This window comes from Syzygium oleosum, unplaced genomic scaffold (assembly GCF_021117445.2).
Source record: "Syzygium oleosum isolate NSW1041296 unplaced genomic scaffold, Sole_v2.1 Sole_v2.14, whole genome shotgun sequence".
NCBI lineage: Eukaryota > Viridiplantae > Streptophyta > Magnoliopsida > Myrtales > Myrtaceae > Syzygium > Syzygium oleosum.
This window is the reverse complement of record NW_026607498.1, coordinates 5,364,720-5,389,404: the sequence shown is the minus strand read 5'-3', so window position 1 is coordinate 5,389,404 and position 24,685 is coordinate 5,364,720. Positions and strand designations below refer to the sequence as shown.

The 24,685-nt window shown below is 43.5% G+C and overlaps 4 protein-coding genes across 4 annotated transcripts; 1 reads left to right on the top strand and 3 right to left on the bottom strand.

Moving 5' to 3' along the window:
• The first annotated feature begins 1,799 nt into the window (after nucleotides 1–1,799).
• On the top strand, nucleotides 1,800–6,085 carry LOC115691832 (ATPase GET3A). Its single transcript, XM_030618567.2, has 7 exons — nucleotides 1,800–2,188; nucleotides 2,751–2,875; nucleotides 3,705–3,855; nucleotides 4,742–4,852; nucleotides 4,964–5,102; nucleotides 5,190–5,305; nucleotides 5,691–6,085. Exons 1-7 carry the CDS (start codon nucleotides 1,928–1,930, stop codon nucleotides 5,865–5,867), a joined length of 1,080 nt encoding a protein of 359 aa, XP_030474427.1. The 5' UTR covers nucleotides 1,800–1,927; the 3' UTR covers nucleotides 5,868–6,085.
• Nucleotides 6,086–8,138: 2,053 nt separating this feature from the next.
• LOC115691783 (ubiquitin-related modifier 1 homolog 2) lies at nucleotides 8,139–9,979 on the bottom strand. Its single transcript, XM_030618514.2, has 4 exons — nucleotides 9,828–9,979; nucleotides 8,919–8,994; nucleotides 8,699–8,781; nucleotides 8,139–8,406 (listed from the first exon to the last, which is right to left on the bottom strand). Exons 1-4 carry the CDS (start codon nucleotides 9,848–9,850, stop codon nucleotides 8,289–8,291), a joined length of 300 nt encoding a protein of 99 aa, XP_030474374.1. The 5' UTR covers nucleotides 9,851–9,979; the 3' UTR covers nucleotides 8,139–8,288.
• Nucleotides 9,980–10,749: 770 nt separating this feature from the next.
• Nucleotides 10,750–17,652, bottom strand: LOC115691803 (phospholipase D gamma 1-like). Its single transcript, XM_030618541.2, has 10 exons — nucleotides 15,887–17,652; nucleotides 14,889–15,005; nucleotides 14,358–14,552; nucleotides 13,317–13,565; nucleotides 13,171–13,242; nucleotides 12,921–13,068; nucleotides 12,638–12,786; nucleotides 12,069–12,245; nucleotides 11,637–11,834; nucleotides 10,750–11,319 (listed from the first exon to the last, which is right to left on the bottom strand). Exons 1-10 carry the CDS (start codon nucleotides 17,597–17,599, stop codon nucleotides 11,026–11,028), a joined length of 3,312 nt encoding a protein of 1,103 aa, XP_030474401.2. The 5' UTR covers nucleotides 17,600–17,652; the 3' UTR covers nucleotides 10,750–11,025.
• Nucleotides 17,653–21,384: 3,732 nt separating this feature from the next.
• Nucleotides 21,385–23,743, bottom strand: LOC115667766 (subtilisin-like protease SBT1.1). The gene has a single exon (XM_030589310.2). The coding sequence runs from the start codon at nucleotides 23,736–23,738 to the stop codon at nucleotides 21,459–21,461; it is 2,280 nt and encodes a 759-aa protein (XP_030445170.2). The 5' UTR covers nucleotides 23,739–23,743; the 3' UTR covers nucleotides 21,385–21,458.
• Between the last annotated feature and the right edge of the window lie 942 nt (nucleotides 23,744–24,685).

Genomic DNA, 24,685 nt, shown 5'->3' with positions numbered 1-24,685 from the left:
TTTTCCCCTACATCAGCTAATTCTAAAAAAAACAAGCACATATTTTACCTTGAGTGATAATTCTTGCTTGAACTTTTTTTTGTCACAATAAAACGTACTAACTTTTACTCTAGTTCCACCGTGGTGTGAAATTTTCAAATTATTCGGGCCAGATTTAGAATTTAAGCAAAACTCATGATTTTTTATGAGATAAAAAAAAGTTCTAACCAGAATTATCACCGTAAATCGTAAAGTTGATGCCCTTTTTTTGGAATTTGGCCTCCATTATTACAGTTTTCATTTGTGTCATTTTTCGTTTGCATCTCCTTCACCGCGATGTTTACTAGAAAATCCAGAGGTTTGATTGCTTCGCTCTCTCCGTGTAGTTTCTAGCGAAGTAGCGAGGAATTTTTCGTTAGGGTTTTATCTTCTTTCGATGATGATAGTCTCTTCCTCGCCGTTGGAGGATTCTCTAGAAGTCGCGTGTTTGCCTGGCGGCGGCGGTGGCGGCTGTCAAGCCCAAGTTACTTAATGACAAAAGAATTGATTTTTTTTTACTTTTTTTTTTCTCACCCGAAAGGATTGGGGTTTTGTTACCTTGATTTGAGGGGCTGTTACGGGGATGGCGAGTCATGAAGGGCGTGGACAATGCGAAATTGTTGTCGTTCCGCAAATCAGATGATCACACCAACAGTCCTTAAACTTCAACCCAATATGTAATGCATGTTCAATATAGTCCCTGAACATTAGCCCGATATTCAATGCAGTCCCTGAATTTTTAATTTGTTCAATATGGTCCCTGAATATTCGATACATATTCAATACGGTTCCTTAAACTACATTGAATAAATTAAGGGTCCGTTTTGTAACGTCTTAAATAGTGAAAATTTCGTTCTTTTCGTTCTCGAAATAGTTTGGGAACAAAAATGCGTTTGGTAAATTTTTTGTTCCCGGGCACATTTTTGCAAAAATTTGTGCCGAGAAATTTGGAAAAGAAACAAAAAGTAAAAAAGTTGCTTCTTGTTTCTCGGCACAATTTTGAGAATCGGTTTTTTTATTTTTTTCTTTTCTTATTTTTGTGTTGTTCTTCCCGTCGGGCTCTGCGGCCGCGACAGGCCATGGCCAAAGAAGAAAATGAATAAAAAAAAAAAAAATTAAACAATTCAAAATATTATTAAAATATTATTTGGGAACATAAATTTTGTGTAGTTACCAAACGCATTTCGTTCTTTTCTACTTAGGAATAGAAATTTTGGACAGTTTATCAAACGCCTTCAAATACTCGAATTTTTTTTTTTTTGGTAACCCAGTGGAACCCCGCACTATGGCCACAGCAATGAGGTAAACCCCAGGGCGACATGTGCTACCCACCACACACGTGCACCTCGTGTTAAGTCCCGCGGCGCCCGGATTCGAACACCCAACTTTTGCGAGAGGAAGAGTCCACTTTCAGCCAGCGCCACGGGCGGTGGTAATACTCGAAATTGTTTCCGACACGTATAAAAAATCATTTCGTTCGTAAAAAAGAAGAGCACAAAATGATATTCAATGCACCCTAAAAGTTCAAGAAATCATATTAGACATTAGACTCAAATTCATGAATCACAGTATACATTGCCCCTACAAACAAAAAGCGGTAGAGATGATCACATAAACACGACATCCCTAAGTCCGGGACCGGGTGTGCGCACGGCGCACCCATCCGCCGATCGGCGCACGTTAGCGAATCCCCCCTTATCACGCGCCGTCCCCTCCCATAGGAGGCCGAAACCATCTTTGAATCTCTCGCCCACGTGGCTCTTCGTCATTTCTTCGGTCGGACCCCCGCATCGCTCTGTTCCTCCACCACCGCACGCCCTCCCTCTCCCTCTCTCCCTCTCCCTCCCTCTGCGAGATTCGCGCGGCGGCGGCGGCGGCGGTCCGGAATTGGCCTGGCCCTCCCATCCCGATGGCGGCGGCGGATGATCTGCCGGAGGGGACGTTGCGGAACGTCCTGGAGCAGGAGACCCTGAAGTGGGTGTTCGTCGGGGGGAAGGGCGGCGTCGGGAAGACCACGTGCAGCTCGATCCTCGCGATCCTGCTCGCCAGCGTCCGATCCTCCGTCCTCATCATCTCCACCGATCCGGCCCACAACCTCAGCGACGCCTTCCAGCAGCGGTTCACCAAGTCCCCCACCCTGGTTAACGGATTCGCGAATCTGTACGCCATGGTAGGGATCCCGTTCCCCTCCTCGCTTCTTTTCTTTTTTCTTTTTTCTTTTTTTTGCCCCGAGCGTTGCGGAGCTTCGCGTGGTTTCGACGCCGTGCGTGCGGCGAGGGTAGATTGAGAGATGGCGGTTCAATCGCTCGGCGGTGTGCTTGGGTTGGCATTGAATTGAAGATTGGTGATTGGTGTGTGTGTTCGTAGGCAGATGGGCTATCGATTTTTGGCTTCGTGCTGTTGGGTCGGTGGAGAAATTTTCGGCTCGGGTTGAAGTTCGTCGACAAGAATTGTAGTTTCGGCTGGGTTTGGAGGACCGGCCCATTCCCTCTGTCTTGCAGTAATGCGTTTTGCCTGCTAAAAGTTCGAATTTTCGATTTGAAGTAATGTTAGGCGATGGTCGGATATATAGCTCTTAACGTGTACGAAAGCTGTGCTGTGTCGCTAGATCAAGAGGTGTACTATTGCCAATTAAAAAAGCTCCTTTTTTGTGGATGAATTGAGTTATATGATCCTGCATTGCTCTTGGTTCATCTCCGTGACACATCATTGTTGTGTACGGTATTCTGTAGGAGGTGGATCCAAACGTTGAGCAAGAAGACGTAGGTAATTCCGAAGGGATGGATAGCTTAGTCTCTGAGCTGGCGAATGCGATTCCTGGGATTGATGAGGCAATGAGCTTTGCGGAGATGCTGAAGTAAGGAGAAAGCATGCTTTTCTGATATTAAGTGCTAATATAGAGTACAATGTTTTCAAGCTATGTCAAAGTACAGTATTTTCGCACATTAAAAAAAATTGAGACATGCAATCTTTACCTTTTGTAATTTCCAAAGCTCCTTTGATGGAGTTCAACAGGTGCCTTAGATTTCCTCGTCGACTTTCTCCTATTATCACATGTCACTATTGTGGACTTGGATTGTTGTTCATACTCACTCCATGTGCATGCACACATAATGTGCGTTTGTGGGTTTTGACTTCAATTGGGAGATGGATAAGGGTGTATAACCTCCTAGATGGTCATTTTAAGATTTTCCATTAGTATCTTTCGTGTTGACATATTTGCCTTGATATTGATTTGAGATTTCCAGGTGTGACCCTAGTGAAGGTAACTTTTGATTGTGTGCCCATCTTTTTAAGTAGACACAAAGCTCTACCGACCAAGTGATGCTGGGCCATTAGTTGGAACTGGATAGAAAGGTTGTAGATTTTATTGTGTTGATTAAGTACCCTTTGTCATCAATGTGAATTATAATAATGAAATGAGGTTTTTCCTTTTTAGGTGGGAGGTAGGGCTTTTGGATTTTTTCTTTTTTAGGTTTGGGGTGGTTATCGTTGGCTAGGACAGTCGGTGAATGAATGCTGGACTAGATGAGGAACTCTTTTCCATCTTAAATTATCCGTGAATTCTAAGATCTTTGACTATGGAAGAATCGTGCTTTTTAGTCTATTTAAGCTTATTACTCCTTTCAAACGTTTTACCTTTTAAGTACCGTCCGTGAGTTTTCATGGAAAACATATTTGTGCAGATTGGTGCAAACAATGGATTATTCTGTTATAGTATTTGACACAGCTCCAACTGGTCATACACTACGGTTGTTGCAATTTCCTTCAACATTGGAGAAGGGACTTGCAAAAATGATGACTTTAAAAAGTAGATTTGGTGGTCTTATGAATCAGGTATGATTCTACTCGTGAGCTTATCAAATGAACTGGTTAATATTGAATTGGTCTTCTGTATCGAGTATAATTTCATTTACTATCTATTGAGGCGCCCTTGTATTTTTTGACTTTTGTTGTATCTCAGTGCTCAATTGTTGGAGGCTATATTGGATCTATAGCTTTTTTGTGTACATGTGCGCTTGCATGTCTCTGTGTGTGTCTTTTGATGTCTACTCTAGCTTAGAACAGTGTGACACTTGTGGTTCAGTCCTCGCTTTTCAGGGCATCGGTTGATTACGTCTTTTATATTCTGTTACGTATTGTGGCTTAGGCATCCAGTTGATTGCAGTTGATTTCTCCCAATAGCTCTGCCTCCCATTCGTGTTTAGAAGCTAATGTTATCAGTTGTCTGGCATTGCATAACATCTCCATTAATGTGTGTATAACATCAGCTACAGCTGTTAATTTAAAACCTGGATTGGTGATGGCAGAAGGTTAATGGAAAGAGATCCTAGGTAAGCATGATAGAATATCATGGAAAGGATAAAGATTACCTGCAACTCTATAAGATTGGGGATATTCATTGTAATTGGTCGTTTTTTATTCTCTTATTTGTTCCAGTTTTGCTTTAAACTTAAAACGTGCAGTTCTTCTTGCACTGTATATCTTCCTCCGACATTTCAGCATGGTGAAACTCAGGAACTAGTTGCCACTTTCAGTGTCCTCATGTTATTGGGATTTAATTACTCAAAATTTTTTAATGATGTTTCATGTTGTTCAAATGTCAAATATAGCCATCAAAGATGTTTCGTCTTGCTAGATATTATTATAATGTCGCGTGACCTTGGAAATTATCCATGAGCAAAACTCGCTGATAATTTTGCGACGATGACACACGTTGCAGATGACGCGTCTTTTTGGTGTTGATGATGATTTTGGTGAGGATGCGATTCTGGGAAAGCTCGAGGGCATGAAAGATGTTATTGAACAAGTAAACAAGCAATTTAAAGACCCCGTAAGTATGTTTTTCCACAATATGTATCTACCCTACGTTTATGATGATGGAGGACATCTATTTTCCTTGTATTGCACCAGACCTTTATGTTATGTTTTTCTTCTTGCCCAGGACCTGACTACCTTCGTCTGTGTTTGCATTCCCGAGTTCCTCTCCCTATATGAAACGGAGAGACTGGTGCAAGAGCTCACCAAGTTTGAGATCGACACTCATAATATAATCATTAACCAAGTGCTTTATGATGAAGAAGGTCTACTTGCTAGTAGTATCCCAGTGAATGTGATGTTCCTATAATGCACGTAGGTATTAATGTTAGTTAATGATGTTGTGCCTGTAGGTGCTGAGTCAAAGTTGCTCAAAGCTAGAATGAGGATGCAACAGAAGTACATTGATCAGTTCTACATGTTGTATGATGATTTTCACATGACCAAGCTCCCTTTGCTTCCAGAAGAGGTAATTGGATTGCCAAACAATATGAAACTTCACCATTTATTGGGAAAAATATGCAGAATGGTTTCTTTCCTTAAGAAAAACTTGTATAATCCTATCCTTCTCTAGCATCATAAAACCTTCATCTGATCAGATATCCTCTGAATCTTTATATTCATAATTCTTCTTTCATGTAATCCCTGACTTGATTTTAGCCCCACCTTCACTCTTTTTGCTTTAGTACGAGACTTTGCCCATTGACATGCCAACCTTTGTTTTGAACCCAAAACCACTTTCCGGATATATGAAATTCTAAAGCATGTAGTCTCGTTGGGAGCAGGAAAAGAAGAATTTCATGACTGTCTCATTTCAGGACATACTTTTGATTATCGATTGGTGGATTTTGCAGGTTACTGGAGTTGATGCTCTCAAGGCTTTTTCGCAGCATTTTCTATCACCTTATCAACCTTCAACCACTAGAGGTAGTGTGGAAGGCCTGGAGCGAAGAATTGCCACGCTAAGGCAACAGTTAATTGATGCTGAAGCAGAGCTAGAGAGACTTAAGAAAGGAAAACAAGAGGCCTAAGTTGTTCTCTTCAATTATTTGCCATTTTCTCCCTGTTCCCCTTTTCAGTCCCCTTTTTACACAATTTACTTGGGCCTCTGGTCAATTTTTTTTTTAGCCGCTGGATGTGTCATCCACTGTATCCCATTATTTATCTACTTGTAGAATTGATTTTTATTGGTTCTTAGTATAAGCATTCTTATGTAATGCAAAGCTATATCAGCCTCCCTTTTTTCCAATTTCAATATACTTTTGTAGCTATCAAGGCTTGTCTAGATCGACTTTAACTTTTTGTTTTTTACTTAACCAAAATGTCGTCGCTCGCGCTCCTTGACTTTTCCATAATTCGAGACACCTGAAATTTGCACAATGTATAAATGTCGACATGTAGAATAATATACATCTTTTCACAATTTTTTGAATTATAGATTATATTTTCAATTTTGGGGAGAAAGCAAAAGATTGCCTGTTGCGTTGTTCAAATCTAGACCGCAAGTGCAAGATCTTAATGTTGAGTGATGTTCTTATGCATTAATTTTTTTTATCGATGACAGTAACTTTTTTGTTTTTTACTTCCCTGGTACCGTCACAAGTGCGAAGTTACAGTCTGTAAACAAGACCACAAGGGAGAGTTATTACTCATGATGGTCCCATTCCGAGGAGAGTTTTCGATATGTGACCACATGCGTTTCTTGAAAATTTGGTCTCATTTTTTCTGCATATTTTTATGAAAGTCGGTCCCATTTTCAAGAACCACAATCATGGATTCACCCACTCTCTGTCCGCCTGCTTCTCAGCACCACGATTTGCCGGTGCACTTGCCCTTTCCTGAAGCTTAAAATCTTCACTGCCCTCCTCCATTTGCTTCATCAGTACCACACGACCTGTCCCGGTCTAAATGATGGGGTGTTTTGCTAACGATTCCGATGACTCGCGTGAAGTAGCAGCGGCGGACCGGGAATGATGTCCGCCGACGACGCAAAGTTGCGATAGCGAAAGCGGAGGGGGGCGGCGCTGTCTGATGAGCGCAGGAACAGTCTCAGGGCCTCTTTCACTTGGTGGGCACTGGGAATAGCATTTTTCCAGTATGCTTCATTTTTGGCTTGGACGATCTACCAAAGGAGAGTTGCCCTGCGACTGCCCTCGGCTCGAACATTTCAATGCCTTTCCGTGAAAAGATCTACCTATGATCCTCTTCATTGTTGGCGCGGCAGTGTTCCCTTGCTTGTGGAAGATTGAAGCTATAACAGTCCCGGCATGGTCATCGCCAGGCAGGGTTGTGATGCTTGACATTGCGATCTCGTCCGAACCGTAACGATTTCATCAGGTTTCCAAATCAAAGCGCCTAGGTAACATGATACCTTTCGTTAATAGTGTTTCTAAAACATCGTGCAAAGTGCGTATTCTTCCGACTGTTCAAACGACGGTATCTTCTTCATCGACATAGACATCTTTCCAATTTTGCAGCTCGATGTCTCTGTTATCTATCTGTTCAAGCTTCGTCAGGAAGGTTCCTAGGGTAATAATCTTATTCTTGCTCCATCATGCATTTCTACCACAGTTCTTCAACAACTGTTCACACTAATTTGATGCCCTTCACTGCACATCTTCCTGGAACATTATACGCTCTATACGAATTGAATGAAACGCCTGGACTGAGGTAGTTGTGATTATCCTCAGACAAGGAAAGTGACCCTGTGAGACCAGAGACCCCGAGCCTGCGCTATGGGCTTTAGCGCGTAAACATTGTAATCCCTTGAGTTTCGACTTCCAGTTGTCCCCATTAGTGGCCAAAATCTAAACACTCGCGAGTCGGACCGCTATTCAGTCGTCCAATCATCGCGTTTCTTGGAAAAGACCAAGGGCAAAGCTTCAATGATCGATGGAACTAGCTGTTTCTATTCCCTGTCATATTGCTGATAGAGTACGTAGTCCTCGTTAGATTTGGTATGATAAATTTTCAACCAGGCTATAGATACCTCTAGTGGAATATCTACTCCTATTCTCACCATATTCCATTTTTCAGAACCATACATGCCATAATGTTCAGACAAAATCTAGATGTCCCAGAGAATACCTTCTATCCTGACTGAGCCAAATAAGAAAAAGTAACTGCTCCTTAGCTAAGATACAAAGAGTGATTTCCATTCACCGAATCGAAAGAGTCTCCGGAGATACAGCAGGAAAAAATGGGTCATAAGTTGCGACTGGGGTTCTCGACATGGACCAAGTAGATACAAGCAATGATTTGAAAAGAAAAAGGTAAGAGTCAAACAAGAGGAATGGCTAAACTAAAAAATACAGTCACTTCCATATCGATAAAGAAACTTTCATGTTCTTCTCTATTCGTTCTTCTCCAATTGCTCTTATATATGGTACAATTAACTGCATTGTGTAGTCATTCGCATCCATTTTCATTTAACAATCATCTGATCGCACTCACTAACCACCATGTAAAGTTGAAATGAAAACTACCACATCCTTCTCTTCCAGTGTGGTATCCAGTTGGCCGCTGAGCTCCCAGTCACAATCGTTCACAAGGACTAGGACACCAGGTCTCCTGCACAAATACATAAATTACATCATGTAACACTATGAATAAATGTAACAGCAATGAATCGCAGGTGTCCTCTGCAACTGGAATTAGACATTTTGCGGTTTGTCTATCAATTTAATGGCTTGTTTTCCTCGAAATCCACAATCTTACTCTTTGATATAGTTAGTCCAGATTATTGTTTGCTGAAAACTGTTAAGTGAGCAAAATTTCTTAAAAGCTAAAGTTGATTAATTGGGAATGACTAAGGAATGTCCCTCCTCCAAGCCAAATTCAAGTGTGGCTCTCAGAAACTTACACTGTGTCTCCCTTGATGAACATTTCAGGCCTCTCCTTGATCAAGTTCTTCTGAACCCACACGAGCAGATCCCTCATAGCCAACTGAGGAAAAAGTACACAGATTTCAGTTTATGCTCAATTCTAACAATCATAAAACAATGCATAAAAATCAGAATAAAATCCTGCTTGCACAGTGAGCCAAATGAGAGTTATTCCATCACGAATTGACATCAGGTCACCTGTTGTGCTCCTTTTGGTGTTTCAACATTGACGTTGTGAATCTTCACAGAATTACACAGAAGCTCCAGTCCCCCTCTGTATTCAGGCATTACAAAACTTATTCAGAGTTATGACAAGGCTCTTTGCGGCAAAACCACCAAGCAAAAGCATTGCCGGGCAAAGGAAGATAACAGAACGAGACCAAACGCAACAAGGAACCATGTCAATCGAAACTTGGCCCAAGATTTTTAAAAATTCCAAAAGTTCATCAACAAAGGGTGACCCCCCCTCTAGCAAATTAAGGTTAGGAAGGCTTGCAAGATTTCAATGGTAATGACGGGCAGAAGCTGCATATTCCGCTCATGAAACCCAAGAGAGGAACTACAACAGAACTTGTTAAAAATTCAACCTTTTTCTCTTGACCAGTACACAGCATCTTCCTTAACGAATCATACATACTCCAGATGCATCACTAATTCCAACTTAACATAGCCGTAAGGGGGTCGGCACGATCTTTCGATAGGAACCCCCCTCGAAAAAAAGCTCGAAAATTCCCATTCCCACATCTCAAATTCAACTAAAAGAAGAAAAAACTGTTAATATAGCAAACGCAGATTCAATCTACTTCCCCAAAGCAAAAGACTTCTGTCACCACATCAAGATGCAAACTACACGAAACCGTGTGCCAAAAGTGCAAAAATCCCCACGACCCCATCAAACTTTCGCGAGGAAACAACCGGACAACTCCAACAAAGGGCATCGATTCTTGCAGCTCAAACTCACTCAAGAAAAACCCATCAGATATCTTGCAGATTCCGCTACGGAAAGAAACGGGCGCATAAAATTTCCGCGCCAGCTCGAAACAGAGCCGATGAAAGATCGCGTTCGCAAGAGGCATAAAAACGGGAGCAGCGCAGAAGAGGACAGACCCGAACTCCACGGTGAGCTGCATCTTCGATGGATCCCGACCGAGGGGCGCGAGGGACGAAGAGGGGATGCGCAAAAACCCTTCCTTTCTTCCCTTCTTTCTTCCTGAAAGATGCCCGAGTCAGAAGACAAACAGTACCAAAGAATGTCTCTGTCAACGAACAAGGCCGTCGAAAGACAACGTTCGTGGATTCATTATTGTAAATAAGTCCATTCGTTTTTTTCCGGCATCAGGAATCTAAGAAATAATTAACCAATAAAAAAGTATTTTCGTTATCGACGATGGTTTCTATAAATATTTTCATGGACGATAAAAATATTTATAGTTGATTTATTATTGTAAATAACGGAAATGATCATTTTTTCAAAAAAAATATCTTTCAAATTATTCGTTTTCTGCGAAATAAACTCACCCCTTGATTTGTTAGAATTTCAAAATTTCGAGTGTAAAAGGTATTGTACATTTGAGCTGAAAATGTGGAACGGCGATCCGAATGCAATCTCAATACACAAATTTTATGGAAAAAAATTGAACATGAGACGGACATACGGGGCACAATCCTACGTATCGACACGAATTATCATCCTTTGATCACAATTCAATTGTGTAGCACGTGTTAATCAAAGCATTGGGGTATATATATGCTAGGTTCGCTTGGAAACGATGATAGAAGTGCAGAATGTTCGTCTCATCAGAATGAGTACATGAGTTCCTTCCGTCCCACAAAATCACAATGGATCGATCTGCAATAGATCCATAGTAGGATTCGGCATCGAGTGTCGTGTTTTGTTACGGATGCGATACATGATCATGATTTCCCTTTTGGTGGCGACGCCAGTTCCGTCGCAAAGCTGCAAATGCAGAACGGATGTATAGCCGGGACTCGGGGAAACGCGGCCAGAACTGCATAATGTATCCTGGTGTGTGTGCATTCCTTCCTTTCATTATTACAACAAAGTATTTTGGTCAACAATCGGTATGTACTTTGTACAGCCCAAAATAGGACATCTCAGATTCTGTCAACTCCGTTACACAAGAAAGAAACCCACTACAAAAATAATTTCCCCATCCCGTGTGTGATAATAAAAAAGGAAGCAGAAGCTGTACATGAGAAATATACTCGACTGGGGAAAATGCAATCGGTGTTCTCGCGGCGATCTTCGTTTGGAAATCCGAGCGACTGGGATTAGTATGGCACATCAGATGGTTAGGTTTTCTTGGATGGCAAGAAATGAACCCACGATGTTTCCTCCAACGTCGGGGAAATTTTCGCATCCTGGAAGAGGCCTCACCTTGCCCTTCCGGTCGACTTTGACAGGATATTTTAGGAGATGCCCTCGCATCTCCGACACTTCCTCGGCTGCAAATTGTTGCCAGTACATCTCGCCGAGTGATCTGACCCTTTTAACACATTCTAGACTTTCTGGCTGTGTAAAGCAATCCTCGATCCCTCCGATGTGCTCAGCCCACAGTGACATCCTATATCCATGGATCTATAAAGCAAAGACAGGGACAAGTCAGAAATCTGTCCTGTAAATACTATCTATCTTCATTCGACTTCCGTTACTCATCCGTCCAATCTTTGCGTAAAAGTGAGCAAAGTGTAAGGCACATAGCAAGATAACTTCCACAACATTATTTTGCTCGAATCAATTTAACGCTATCCCTTAATTTACAACTTTGAGGGAAAACAGCTTCTACTTTATCACATTTTGGAGCAATCATTTTATTCATCACCAGTTCAACATGCAAAACTACGAATTTGAAATATCTTTGAAAAAAGAAATGCCCAAACGATATTAAAAGCCACCTGTCCACGTGGATTAGATGATTTTCTCGCCCATGTATGCTGAGGCTGGTAGGCCCCCATAGCAATCTCAGTGTCTCTTGTTCCCTCCATAGACCGCTGGTTGATATTAGCTGACCCCAATATCACATACTCGTCATCCACTATCATGCCTTTTGAGTGGACATAAATCATGAATCTCCGACTTTTCTGGCTGTGTGCCTGCAATTTCCCAAAAGTGTAGAGAGCTTTATAAATTCATTTGTAAAAGTAGACAATCCATAATTGATCAAGATTTCAGAAGCAAAACAGATTTGGATCATTGAGACAGCGAAAACACCAATTAATCAGTAAACAACTCATGACATCTGTAAAGAAAATATTCATTGATCACAGAGACAAGTGGCCACACAATGAAACGAAAAAGAAGTTTAGCTTCTTAGGGACAGGAAGTACTTGAGGGGTATTTGCGGCACTGGGACTTCCAGTCTGTGGAGTATCACTCAAATCTGGTGCCTCACGATTCCCAAGACAGAAGAAGTTCAAAAAATCTTCCGGAGCAAATGCATCTTCAAGCCCAACCTCCACCAAGGCCTTGTATATGGTCTCATACATCATTTGCATAGTTTTATTCTGCACAAGCAGGAATACATCATTTGCATAGTTGATCACAAGAGAACACAGCAAGCAAAGATGCTTTAGCTTTATGCTGTGACCTTGCATATGATCAGATATGATCGTAATACAATGCAACTTGATGGATTACAAAGATCAAAAGCAAAATAATGATGCCATAAAACCTGACGAATTTGATTGAATCAGCACATTAGGCAATGCACATTACAAACATATTTTTTGATGTTCCACTTCCAATCAATTATATTGGCTCTGCAATCCTTTACTTTTTTTTTTTTTTTTTTATAAACCAGAGAAATCTTTTTCTTTCTTTTTTGACTTATAGCCGAGTGGGGACAAAAGCTGTCGAGAACAAAAAAGTCTTGACTACTCATACAATATTGACATACCTGCCAATACAGAATCCTTTGTGTGGCAGCCCCTGTTGGAACGCCCTCTGGCCACATAGGGACTACTATATATGCAGCAAATCTCTCATGTGCTCTAATTTTATCGGCAATTTTGAGAGCAATTTCCATTGGAATGAGATTGTTAGCACCTACAGAATATGTATTAGAGTGACACCAAATTCATAATGGGTAGAAGAAAATCAGAGGTTTACTAAGAACCAAACAATCAAGTCTATCCTAGCAAAGAAAAATAACAATCAAGTTTAGGATAGAATCTTGATACCTATGTCCTTGTGCTGATTCCAGTTGTAGGAAGACCCGATGAAATATTGATTCTCGATATAGATGAAATGTTGGGCAGAACGTATGGCTTTTACATATGCCGTGTGTATGCTCATGTCAATCAGCACATTCTTTCCACAGACGAGATTCTGCTTCACCAAAGTAAATAATAAATTCTCAAGAAAGAGACTGATTTTAACAGCTGCGTGCAGATGAAACAGAGGATGGCTAAGTTATTTATTTCCCCTCACCATTTTGGTGGCCTCTTTTGGATCCTTTGGGAAGTCCCCCTTAACAGAGCTGGAATCAATCGAACGAAAGATCTGCATTAAGTCATATAACTCCAATCAATAAAATTTCCATCGATAGTTTCTCGGATATGTAAATATTTCAGTACCTGAACATGCCATGACTCAGGATCATCCTCCCTAACAAAAGAAACATCAGATATTCCAACAATATCTGGAATTCTGTCTATCCTGAGCAAAGCATCATCATATGACATCTTCAGCTTTTTAATCCCACGGGGTTTGGCAGCTCTAAACCAGCGTTCCTCAAAGTTGGTTAAGACATCATATGCAGCTGGACCATCAATTTTGCTATGCAAGTCATGCCACGGTTCTCTTGGGGCTCCAGCAGTATTACCCTACTCAGGTTTAAAACATCAAACAATAGCCAAAAAGTTGTTAAAGATCTGATTTTGACCCACGTAAACAGTATCAACAAGAATGCTTCATGAATCCTAAAGTTTTATACAGTTATATTTGTAATGCCATCACAATTTAATTGGCCTAAGTAGTTGTCTTGTCATGCATCTACCTTACAGCCAAACCCTTTGTAGTGGACTAATAGCTGTACACACAATGCTAATACAGACCATCATATGTGGCAGGAACACTACCACAATTTCTATTACAATATCTCTAACTAAAAGCTTTAATTTTTTTTTTTAAAATTGAAACAGGTGACCGGAGAGTATATGCATTGTGGATGGTGATGATATATTCCTTCAACCTCCATGAACATTAATAACTAGAGCTGTTTAGATAGCTGGGTAGATCAAATTGATCTTATTGAGATGATTGCTTCTAAAAGGAACTTTCAAGGACCTCTTAATAAGGAATCAGAAATTATCAACAGCTTAGTGGAGAATGAACAGAGGACCCGACACGCAAGATCTTAAGATGATCTAGTTAGCACAAACCACACCTGTTCACACATGAGATGGCATCACTTATCAAAGAAAACATATGGGCTAAGATTATACTTGAATATCATTGTCGTCGTAGAATAGACACAAAAAGTTCAAATGGTGAAGGAAACCAATAACTAACTCAATCTCTTCTTTCATGCGGTGTCCATGATTATTCTGTTTCGTGTTATATTTTCGCTATTTCCACTCTGAAGTTCACTGAAGATGAAAGAGTTAGGAAATTACAGAGAAAGTAGGGTTATGGTAGTCGTCTTTATGCACTGTTTGCAATGTTCTAAACACAGGATGTTGAGGAGTGTCATATCGCCCATCACATAGATCAAGCCCTCCCACAAAAGCTATAATTTTCCTTCTGTAGTTTCCGGCGTCTGCATCCACAATGACAGTTTTCTGATGGTGTGTATAGATTGTTCCCACTTCCTGATAAACACAGAACTTGATGTGAAGATGTGATTCAAATCTCATATACACATTTCAAGCACAAAAGAGATCACAAACATCCAAAAGTCCAATGTTCTCTTTATACAAATATCCAAAAGTCTTATACTGCCAAAGGAAAGGAAGGGAAAGGAAATCATTGACATCCAAAAGGGCAGAATTAAGCTTTTACTTTCTAAATTAAATCATCTGTTCAAAGCCAATCATGCTGCCTAGAACAAAATCATAAGGACTGGATAATGGACAGATCATATAGTTAAGATACCATGGGGGAAAGTAATAGAGAAAATTAATAATGGAACTATAATTGCAACTAACCCTCTGCTTGACCCAACTATTCCGTTTTCCAGCAACTCTTGGACAAAGCAGCACCTGCACAGACGAATGCTTGAAAAACCGGCGAGTCTCCTCATCATGGGTCGCCATAATCCCATCCTGCACCAATTGAAGGAAGACATTACTTTGAGAAAGCAAATGTCACAATTTACAAATAACAGATGAAATGGATAATGATCAGGAAGTATAACTATTTAGGAAATTGTGAGAAAAAATTCTAGGTTAAAGGTATCAATGTTGGATTCCAGTAAATAGAAACATGGAGCTGTCAATAAAGCTATTACTAATAAGAAAAACTACAAATATTCTACGGTCTTCCAAGTCAATGGAGTCATGTAGCCCTACCAGAAACTTGGAGACTATGAAGCCCTTCTATGTGCCTTCACTTAAATCTGTTCCTTCCCTAATAAAGAAAACTTTTGTACATGGGATTTTGGGAGGATCAGCTAAAATCATCTATTGTTTTAAAGTTTTGTCCTCATCTTTCGTAGGATTATAGGGGAAAAAAGTTTGAGAATGAACGCCAATTATTCACAATCTTCTCCTCCGTAACTAACAAATTACCATTCAACCAATCCTAGGTTAACTTAAGGTTTTTAAAGCTTCATAGACAGAGACAAAAAAACGGCATCTTTCTCTCAGGGGAAGCCAGGCATCTTTGCATGAACATTCCAACACTGGCAAATCAGAAACTCACAGTGATGTTAGCAAAAAAAGTTGCTTCCTCCCATATCTGGTGCTATAAAACAAACTTATTTTCAATCATTGCAGAGTTGGTAATCAAGAGTCAAATCACGCAATATAAAATTATTAGGTAATTGGTCAAAACTGCCCACTCCTAAATTGCAAAGCAGTCACAAATTTAGTAAATTCCCATTCAATTTTTAGGATTAGGACAAATAGCATACTAAAGACGTTCCTATAAACTTCCTACTGAGGAAACGTCATGAGTACTTGGCATTAAGAGGTAAGGTACTCACTGTTGTATAGCCCAAAATGTTCCTAGAAGTAGGGTCATCCCACACAAGAAGCAGCACTCTCACTCCTTCTTGAGACTTGGTCCTCAAAAGTTCCCCCAAGGTGCCACCTGAGTCAGAAGCAGCATCGCGCACCAATCTAACTTTGTGCCACACGGACCAGCCTGTGATATAAATCAATTTTCGGGCCTGGCGTATTGCTTCAAAAATGTCTTGCCAGCACTTTCCATGGGCATAACGCATCCCGCCATCAAGCTTCACGTCGGGAAGCGACCCATCTGGAACATGGGCATCCTGATAAAGAGTAACAGTTCCACCTTTTCTTAGGGGAAAATATGTGCCAGCAACCCCATGATAATGAGGACCGGCCCCCACACCATGATGATAAGTGCTGAGTCTTTCTATTGGAGTGTACTCAATTGATAAACTCAATACTGCTCCAGGCTTACAAGGCTTGCCGTTACTGTTCAAGATTGGATAAGTACCCTCAATCTTTGCTCCTGAATATATCTGTTCCACTGGAATGGCAACAACTCCCATAACTTGTGATCCTACCACATCGCTATCCTTAACAACAAAGTGGACTTCTGCAGCACAGTGAGCGACAGGCACATAAAAATGTTGCTGCCAAACAGGATTTTCGGAGTTGCTCAACACAAATGTCCTACCGATCACGGCATCGGACACGGATATCGTAACGTAGGGATCGCTGGTAACCTTGCTAGTCATATGCCCTTCAATCTTATTTTGCACAGTCCCTGGCAATTTACTATACAAGTCGCCCAAAGTCTTGTGGAACATGTCCATGTTTGGAAGATTTCTTGCTTCATGTACACAAATATCCAAATTACCATGTAACAGGAGAACCTTCAAAGATCCTTTGGGATGTTGCAGGGGCACGATTTGCAGACTCTGACTATGCTGCGATCCATTAAACGAGCTCGAGTGGACATAAGCAGGATGAGTGGGCGTATCATATAAGCCTGAACTTTCCTCCCAGCTACTCGAGAACGAGTCATTCGGGTAACCATAGAAATTCGTGTGGCTATTGAAACTCGAATTCGCAGAATGAGCCTCCAACTGTGGAACCGCAGGAGCTGGAGGAGATGCAGGGGTGGTCGAGTGACCTTCCGATATCCGCATAGAACTCAGGAGATCATCCAGCGGAGGATAAATGGAAGTGTAATTAGGGGACGCATCATGCGCAGCCTCGTGCCTCGGGTACGCATCGGTTCCGAAAGAGCCCGAACTCTCCAGCCGCTGGCCGCCGGAGAAACTGTGGGTGCGGGAAGGGGCGTGGGAGTGGACTTCCGGCGACGACTGCTGCTCGTACTGGTAGTGGGCCGAGCTGTAGTGGTGGAAGCTGCTGTGATGGTGAAGAGGCGGTTGGTGAGAAGGAGAAGGAGGGAGAGCCGGGTACTGGTAAGGAAACGAGCTGGCATGGCCCGGCGGCGGGTGGTGGTGGTGGTGGTAATCTAAGGGCCCGGAGTGGGAGGCCGCGGCCGGGGGCGGCGCCGCCGCCGACGGCTGGTGGTAGTCCAAGGGCCCGGAGTAAGAGGCGGGCGGCGGAGGGGCCGGGTAATGAGGAGGGTACCCATAGCTCGGAGCTTGATAAGGGTACGGCTGCGGCGGCGGGTAAGCGTGATTCGGAGGTGGTGGAGGATATCCATAGGGATTGGGGTACGGATAATGCGGCGGCGAGCCATAATTATCCATTTACGAACAACAACGGCAGCAGAAACAACAACAACAACAACAAACAGTAGCCCACAATCAGCAAGATGCTCGGCAATCAGAGCCGCTTCTCAACCAGATGAATAGGAACCGGAACAACGCGAAGATGAATCCCGAGATCGAGCTCCTCCCGATTCCGGAAAACCTCCGACGACGACGACGACGACCTCCGACGGAATCGAACGCGCTCCGCGTTTCTCGGTTCTCCTCCGGGAGATGACCGCACGCGAGAAACGAGAACGAACGAACGAACGGACGGACGGACGGACGGACGAGAGGTGTGCGAGGAGGAAGGTCGTCGCCTCTTTTTTTCTCCGCTAACCGCGATCGGAATCGCCCGGCGGAAGCAGCCTTTTCCGGTGAGGACCCGCGCGATCGGCGAGAGACGCGGCGGGAACGGGAAGAGAGAGAGAGGGAGAGAGATGGCGCCTGGCCGCCGGCGGCGGCGACTATCAAGGAACGGAGGAGGGGAGGGGAAGATCCGCCGTGGAAGCTCCGGAGGGAGGAAGGTTCTAGAGAGAGAGAGAGAGAAGTAGAGAGAGAAAGTTGCGGGCGTTTCAGATGGCGCCTGGCGAGCCGCTTGCCTCCTCCTGCTTCTTCTTCTTCGTTTTGCTTCGTCAAAGCATGGCGATTGGCGGTGGGGGGGGCTGTGAAATGACCGCCGGCTGCCCCTGGGGGGGCCCTGCCACGTGGGACGCCGAGCTCGGAAATGAAAAGAAAAAAAAAAAGAGGGAGGAGAAAAAGTAAGAGGTGATAGGGAAGGGAATATCGGGATGGATCCTTGGGTAGCTTTTTTCCTTTTTTGTTTTTTGTTTTGGGTTTTGGTCGGAGGATTCTCGTCCCAGTTGGTCCGAAACCGACCCGGTTGTTTGGGGGGCAAAAAGGGAAATGTCTCGTAGGATGATAATAATAAGCACCGATTAGGAATGCTTAGCGGAAATATTAGGCACCTAATTGAGATGCATATTATTAATTATCGTGCTTGAAATGATGGGATTTTTTTTTTCTATTATCGTACTAGTATAAGGCGGAAGGGATAAATTGTGGAATTTATGTATATTTCGATATACCGATAAGGTAATAAGATAAACATAATACCAATTACTAATTATAATTAATAAGGGGTTTGCACAATCCAGTGCGATATATGCACAATATTGAGAGATATAAATAATCAAGAGATATCCTGATATCACTAATAGTATATATGAATTTTTTTTTCGTTATATAACTGAATTTCGAAATAGCAGCTTTATGTCGGTCGTTGCAATGTTAATTAGCCTCCGCGGGATTGGAACATCCCATCAGTCACAAATCACTAACGAATTTTGCAATTCAAGTCACTCGCGAGAAAGAGAAAATTGCTAGAGACGTGGAACAATAAAATCACCGGATATTTACGTGATTCGGTTCAAGAGTTGGTGCCTACATCCGGGAAGGGTCAACATCAATTAAGAAATCCAATACAAACTGGGAGAATACGATGTTTACGGCCGCTCTTGAGTGAGAATATCTCACAATCTCTCGCAAAAAGAACTCACTCAAAAAATTCAAAGAGAGAAAATCCTAACACTTCTCTTATTTGCTCTTATGTCTCTATTCATCGAATAGAGACGCATCTCCTATATTGAAAGCACGATAAAAAACCCTTTTTAAGGAAAGACTTTTCAAATTTAGAAATTGCTTCAATTACGAAATTTACTCAAATTAGAAAAACTACTTAAATCGTGTATGCTCGAGAAAGCTTTTCCTAAGCAAAATATATGAAAAGGGAAAATACTTTTGACAAATTGTTGCGTATCAAAATAAAATATCGTCACGGATCCTTAAAATGTCGAGAAGGTTTTTCTTTTTCTTCTTTTTTTTAATAAGAAAATTGCCGCCAAATTTGGCTGCTTTCATAATTCACGCAATTAAATTTGGGGAAAATCACGAGGCGGCGCTCGGACGCCACGTGGCCATTTGGAATCGGACGGACAGGGCGACGAGAGGGGCAAAGAGGTAACTTCCCCAGATAACATCGGTCCCGGGTGATGCTGCCGACGGTTTCACTCGCGCGCGCACGCACGGGGATCTGCTCACGACTCGAGGGCCGTCCGACACGTGGACGACTCCTATTGGACACCGGGGGGGTGGTGGCCCCCAAGGGACCTCCCAGCCAGGAAGACGACGCAAAAGGTCAGGCGTATACGGGGAGGGGAGGGAAAGGGGAAAAGGTCAAAAGCCGTTCTAGAATACCACGAAATCCGAAGTACCTTGTCTCGAATTTTTATAAATAAGGATTCCTCAATTTTAAGTACATTATTGGCAATTTTGGTAGTTTGGTAGGCGTCTTGACGTGCAAATTTTTGTTCGATGCTCAGAGAAATAGTTTGAGAACGGGAAATCGTTTGGTAAGGCTTTGTTAGGAATTTTACAAAATTTGTCAGATGGGATCGAAGAACGCGCGACACGTTCTCGTGGTTTCCAACCAATTTGCTTAGCTAAAAAATTTATGTTCGGGTTAGTAAATCATGTTTAAGAGTTGGTGAAATTGGAACGTGTACCGTTTGATCATGTGGGATCAGGGGAGAACGTGCGACCCATGAGAGGCTTTTCCTGATATTTCGTGCTTATTTATTTCTTTTTTTGGGCACGTGTGTTATGTGCTTGATATTTCGCGGCGATACTGTAGCACGCGTGTTGTGTGGTGTGTGTATACCGTGAGATTGCGGTACCTTAGCTTAAAAGGGTCGTGTGGATGTTTGCAAGAGGCGGAAAAAGAGGTGACCGGCGTAGCTGTCTCTCCGAACATCGTCGTAAGGTGTGCCAAATTGGGCGAGAAATGTCACCGACTTGTGTTGGAAACAATTTCGAGTCGGGCGCTCGGCGCCACTCGCGACCTATAAGTTTGAGACTCTGAGATAGGCGAGGCCCGTCACCTTAACACCACCAGAGCGCCAGAGGTCCGGGAACCTATTCGCCGGCCTCGGAATCTCGCATCCCCGTCGTGAGGCGAGCCTAAACCTATTCACCGGCCTCAAGAATTTCGCATTCCGTTGCAAGCAATTCTGACCTCGTGAATCCCGGGGTTGCAAATAACGGTCCCGCGCCACTACGAGACCGCGAGCCGCATCCGGGGACCGGGCCAATGTCGTCGACCTTATCACTATCAAAACAAAAAATTACACCCAATGACCTCTTTTCTTTTTGCCAATTTTTTTTGGATGCAAGTATCGGTCTCGTGCCCCTACACGACCGCGACAAGTTGATCGATTTTATTACTAATTTCCGGGTTATGGTTCTCCACCCAAATCCCAAGTGGAAATACAACCTCTCATGTCGTAAGTTGGACTTTTCACCCTCTGCAATTCAGTTCCCACATCATTACGTTTACTTCTTCCTGGCCTTTTGCCAATTCAAACACGTTTCATCGTGGGTCAGGTCACGGCGTTGCCAATTAAATGAGCAAGTCTTGATTGACCGGACCAAGTTCCATCTTTTTCCTAGTTGCTTCAGATTCACATAGCCTGTGACGTTTCCGGAAAACAAACACCTAGTCCTTTTCATTTGCATCCACCTTTTCAACAGGGAAGTTGCGTAAATCGACGCGCGTTGACAAATAAAATACACTTCCCGGAAAATCGGGTCGTTGAGAACTTTCCTCGCCAATGGCTTTTCGGCTCGGAAATCTACCAGCACGGAAATGTTTACTTAGAATGGAATAGTAGAGACAAATTGGGATGTTTCTAAGCGAAACGAAGAAAGTGCGGCGCGAGTTCCTCGTCTGATTTTGAATTTTTCCCTTCCTTTGCAAATCTTTAAACCCAATCCGGGTCTCTGATCTACTAAATTCCCAGTTCTAGTTCCAGGTTACAGCAATGGGACTCCTGACGATGTACCTCCCAGAGATCCAAGCAATCGACCCGAAGGACGAGTTGGAGGGAACAGAACTTCCTCCTAGCGCCACGAAAGTCACCTTGTAACTCTGCTTCTCTCCTAGTTTCCCGAAAACCAAATTCCTCGGCTCGACGATCACTGACACTCCGTTGGGTTCATCCACCTGCACCCTGTACCTCCTCATCGGATTGCCGACATTCGTCGCTGTCCTCTTGTGCGCAACGATCGCGTTCCCAGCGCCGTACTTGAACAGCACAGCAAAGGATGGGTAGTTCAGGTCGCCAGGATGCGCGGCTGCGTTTCTAGGACAGGTATAGTTGGTCTTTGCAAAGAGAGCTATTTGCGAGGATTTGTACTTGAGACTGCAGAGATGATTCAGGTAGTCAACGGTCGTTATGTCGTAGATCAGTCCAGGATTTGAGGCCTGCTCCGGATCGACGTGGCCCGACCCGAATGCAAACGGTGTCGCCACCTCGAAGCCGTAGCCGATATCGGAAATGGGTTCCCTCCTGTTGTCTACAGTATAGGCTGTGGTCATGAGGGCTGATTTTATAGCAGCCGGTGACCAGTCCTTGTGCACCGATTTTAGGAGTGCGGCTAGGCCACTGACGTGAGGGCACGACATCGAAGTGCCCGAGATTATGTTGAATAGCACGCTACGGTTGTCGCTCCTCAGGAGTGAAGGGGCAGTAACCGGGGTCCATGCGGCCAGTATATTAACACCCGGGGCGGTGACATCGGGCTTGATGACTTCAGGACCCACCAGGCTGGGGCCCCTCGAAGAGAACGCGGCCATGACCGGTGCACGATACCCGTACACCGTGCCTCGGAAAGAGATTGATGCAGTCGGGTTGTCTGATAAGTTGAGGTACTGCTTGATGGCTTTGGCTGCTGAGGCTCCTACAGAGGTGGCCGGCAAAATGTGGGCGTCAGCCAGAGTCTCTTCGCCTTCGTTTTCGTCGTTGAGCATGATCATTGCGGCTCCACCCACTAGCTTCACTTGCTGTCCCTTGTCGGTCCGGCTGTTCAGCCCCCGGTCACAGATGACGATTTTGCCGTTGACGAGCTTCGGGTCCAACGTGCCTGCTGTGCAATACTCGGCTCTTTTGCCACCAGCAGTCTCTCGGTACACGAGTGGGAGCTGCTCAGTGGGCTTGCCTGAGTATAGGGATGATCCTTCGAAAGTCTGGCCGTCCCCGAGCTTGACTTTCGTCGGGAAGCTCCTGTCAAGGTAGCTGGCTGCAACCGTCATTATCCACGGGGCGGCATTGCTAACGGTCGAAGGGCTCGGCCCTGAATTTCCTGCTGAGCATGACACAAAAACGCCTCTTTGGACTGCACTGAACGAGGCTATCGCAATGGTATCTGTATAATAAGGCCTTGCAATGCCTCCTAAAGAAAGTGACAGCACGTCGACACCGTCCAATGTGGCACAGTCCATCGCGGCTAGTATGTCCGAGTTGGCGCAGCCCAGCCTCCAACAAACTTTGTAGACAGCAATCCTAGCCGTGTACTCCATGCCGGTGGCGGATCCCTTGGCCAAGCCGAACAAGCTTGCCTTTTTTACAAGATCACCAGAAGCCGTGGAGGCCGTGTGAGACCCGTGACCCTGCCTATCGCGTGGAGATCGGTAATCTGTCGCCTCATTGATTTTTCCAACAACGGATTCGTAGCCCTTGAAGAAGGCCCTCGCGCCAATGAGCTTTCTGTTGCAGTTCGAAGATGAAAAGTTTGTGCCGCTTTCACAAGCACCTTTCCACCGAGATGGCACTTCGGGCATGCCCGTGTCTCGGAAACTGACGTGCTCCGGCCAGATTCCTGTATCGATAAGACCGACTATCATGTCGGAGTTGAGCTTTGCCTCTTCCCATAATCCTCTTCCATTTTGCAGGCCGAGAAATTGGGGCGAATGCGTAGTGTGGAGAGTAAGCAATTCATCTTCTGTGGCAGAGAGGAACCCATCGACTCTGGTCAACGAGCGAAGCTGCTCGGATGAAAGCTTCGCGGCAAACCCAGAGATGGCAGTTTCATAGACATAAAGAAGCCGAGAGGTAGAAGAAGAAGATTCAGCGATGGACTCCAGGATCGATTCATACCATTGCTTTGAGTCCCCTTGATCCATGTTACTCGGTTGGGACATTCTCGTGTTATCCATGTGAACAATGTAAGTCTTTGTGTCCTCTGAAGCATTTGTGGTAGTGATCAAGAAGGCTAGGAATAGGAGGAATGTCCAAGAGTTCATTGTACCTCTGCACAGTGTGCAGATCAAAGCAAATCAATCAAAGCAGACATATCAATTGATCAAAGCTAATTTCTCTGAATGTGCAAAATGTGCAGAGGGAACAAAAGATCGGCTCATTATTCCGAATTCAGACATTAGAAGGATATATAAGGATGAGGATATCGGTAATTGATTGACTCGCTCGTTCATCGATGTCAATTGTGGCAACCTGCTTGCAAACTTAACTAGTAAAGATTTAGATCAGTGCATTGAGAGCATCAGTTTCTTGAGGTGCTATGCTGCTTTGCACTTTGAGCCATATTTGGAATTGCAGAGGGTTAGATTGGGTTCATCTACGACCTTAATCTCATAGCAGAAGCAGTTCATACAGTGGTGTTATGCAGGGAAGTGCATGATTTTTCTACAAAAAAGTGAGCCAAAACAGTCATGAAGTAATGGGGCAGTTGGTTTTTAAGTGTCTAAAACAAGTCAGAGACATGATGAAGCCACGAATAAAGCATATCACTAACCAATAATGCAGAAACACACTAATCCAAATCACATTCTAATCAAGACCTTACACACACACACAGGGCACAGAAAGTGAAGGATCCATGTCTACTTGCCTCAAAGCCTGATGGGTATTGAATGCATGTGGGAGTGAAGTGAGATAGCAATGCAAGCTTATAAAGGCCTAAAAAGGAAGGGGAGGTGGGTCGTGGAAGAGATTGCATGTGATGTTGTGAAAGAGGTGGTACATGCTCCTATTCCAATCAAAATTACAACATTATCAGAAGAATGGGATCTTGCCCACTTTTTACTTCATAGATCTGGGCATGCCCTTTTGTAGGATAAAAAGGAACTAGAAAAGGGAAGGGGCCACTAACATATGCGGTCATAAATTTATAATAGTGATACTTCACAAGCACTCATGAATGCCATGGATGGGAATGGGGGTTCTTTGGAGG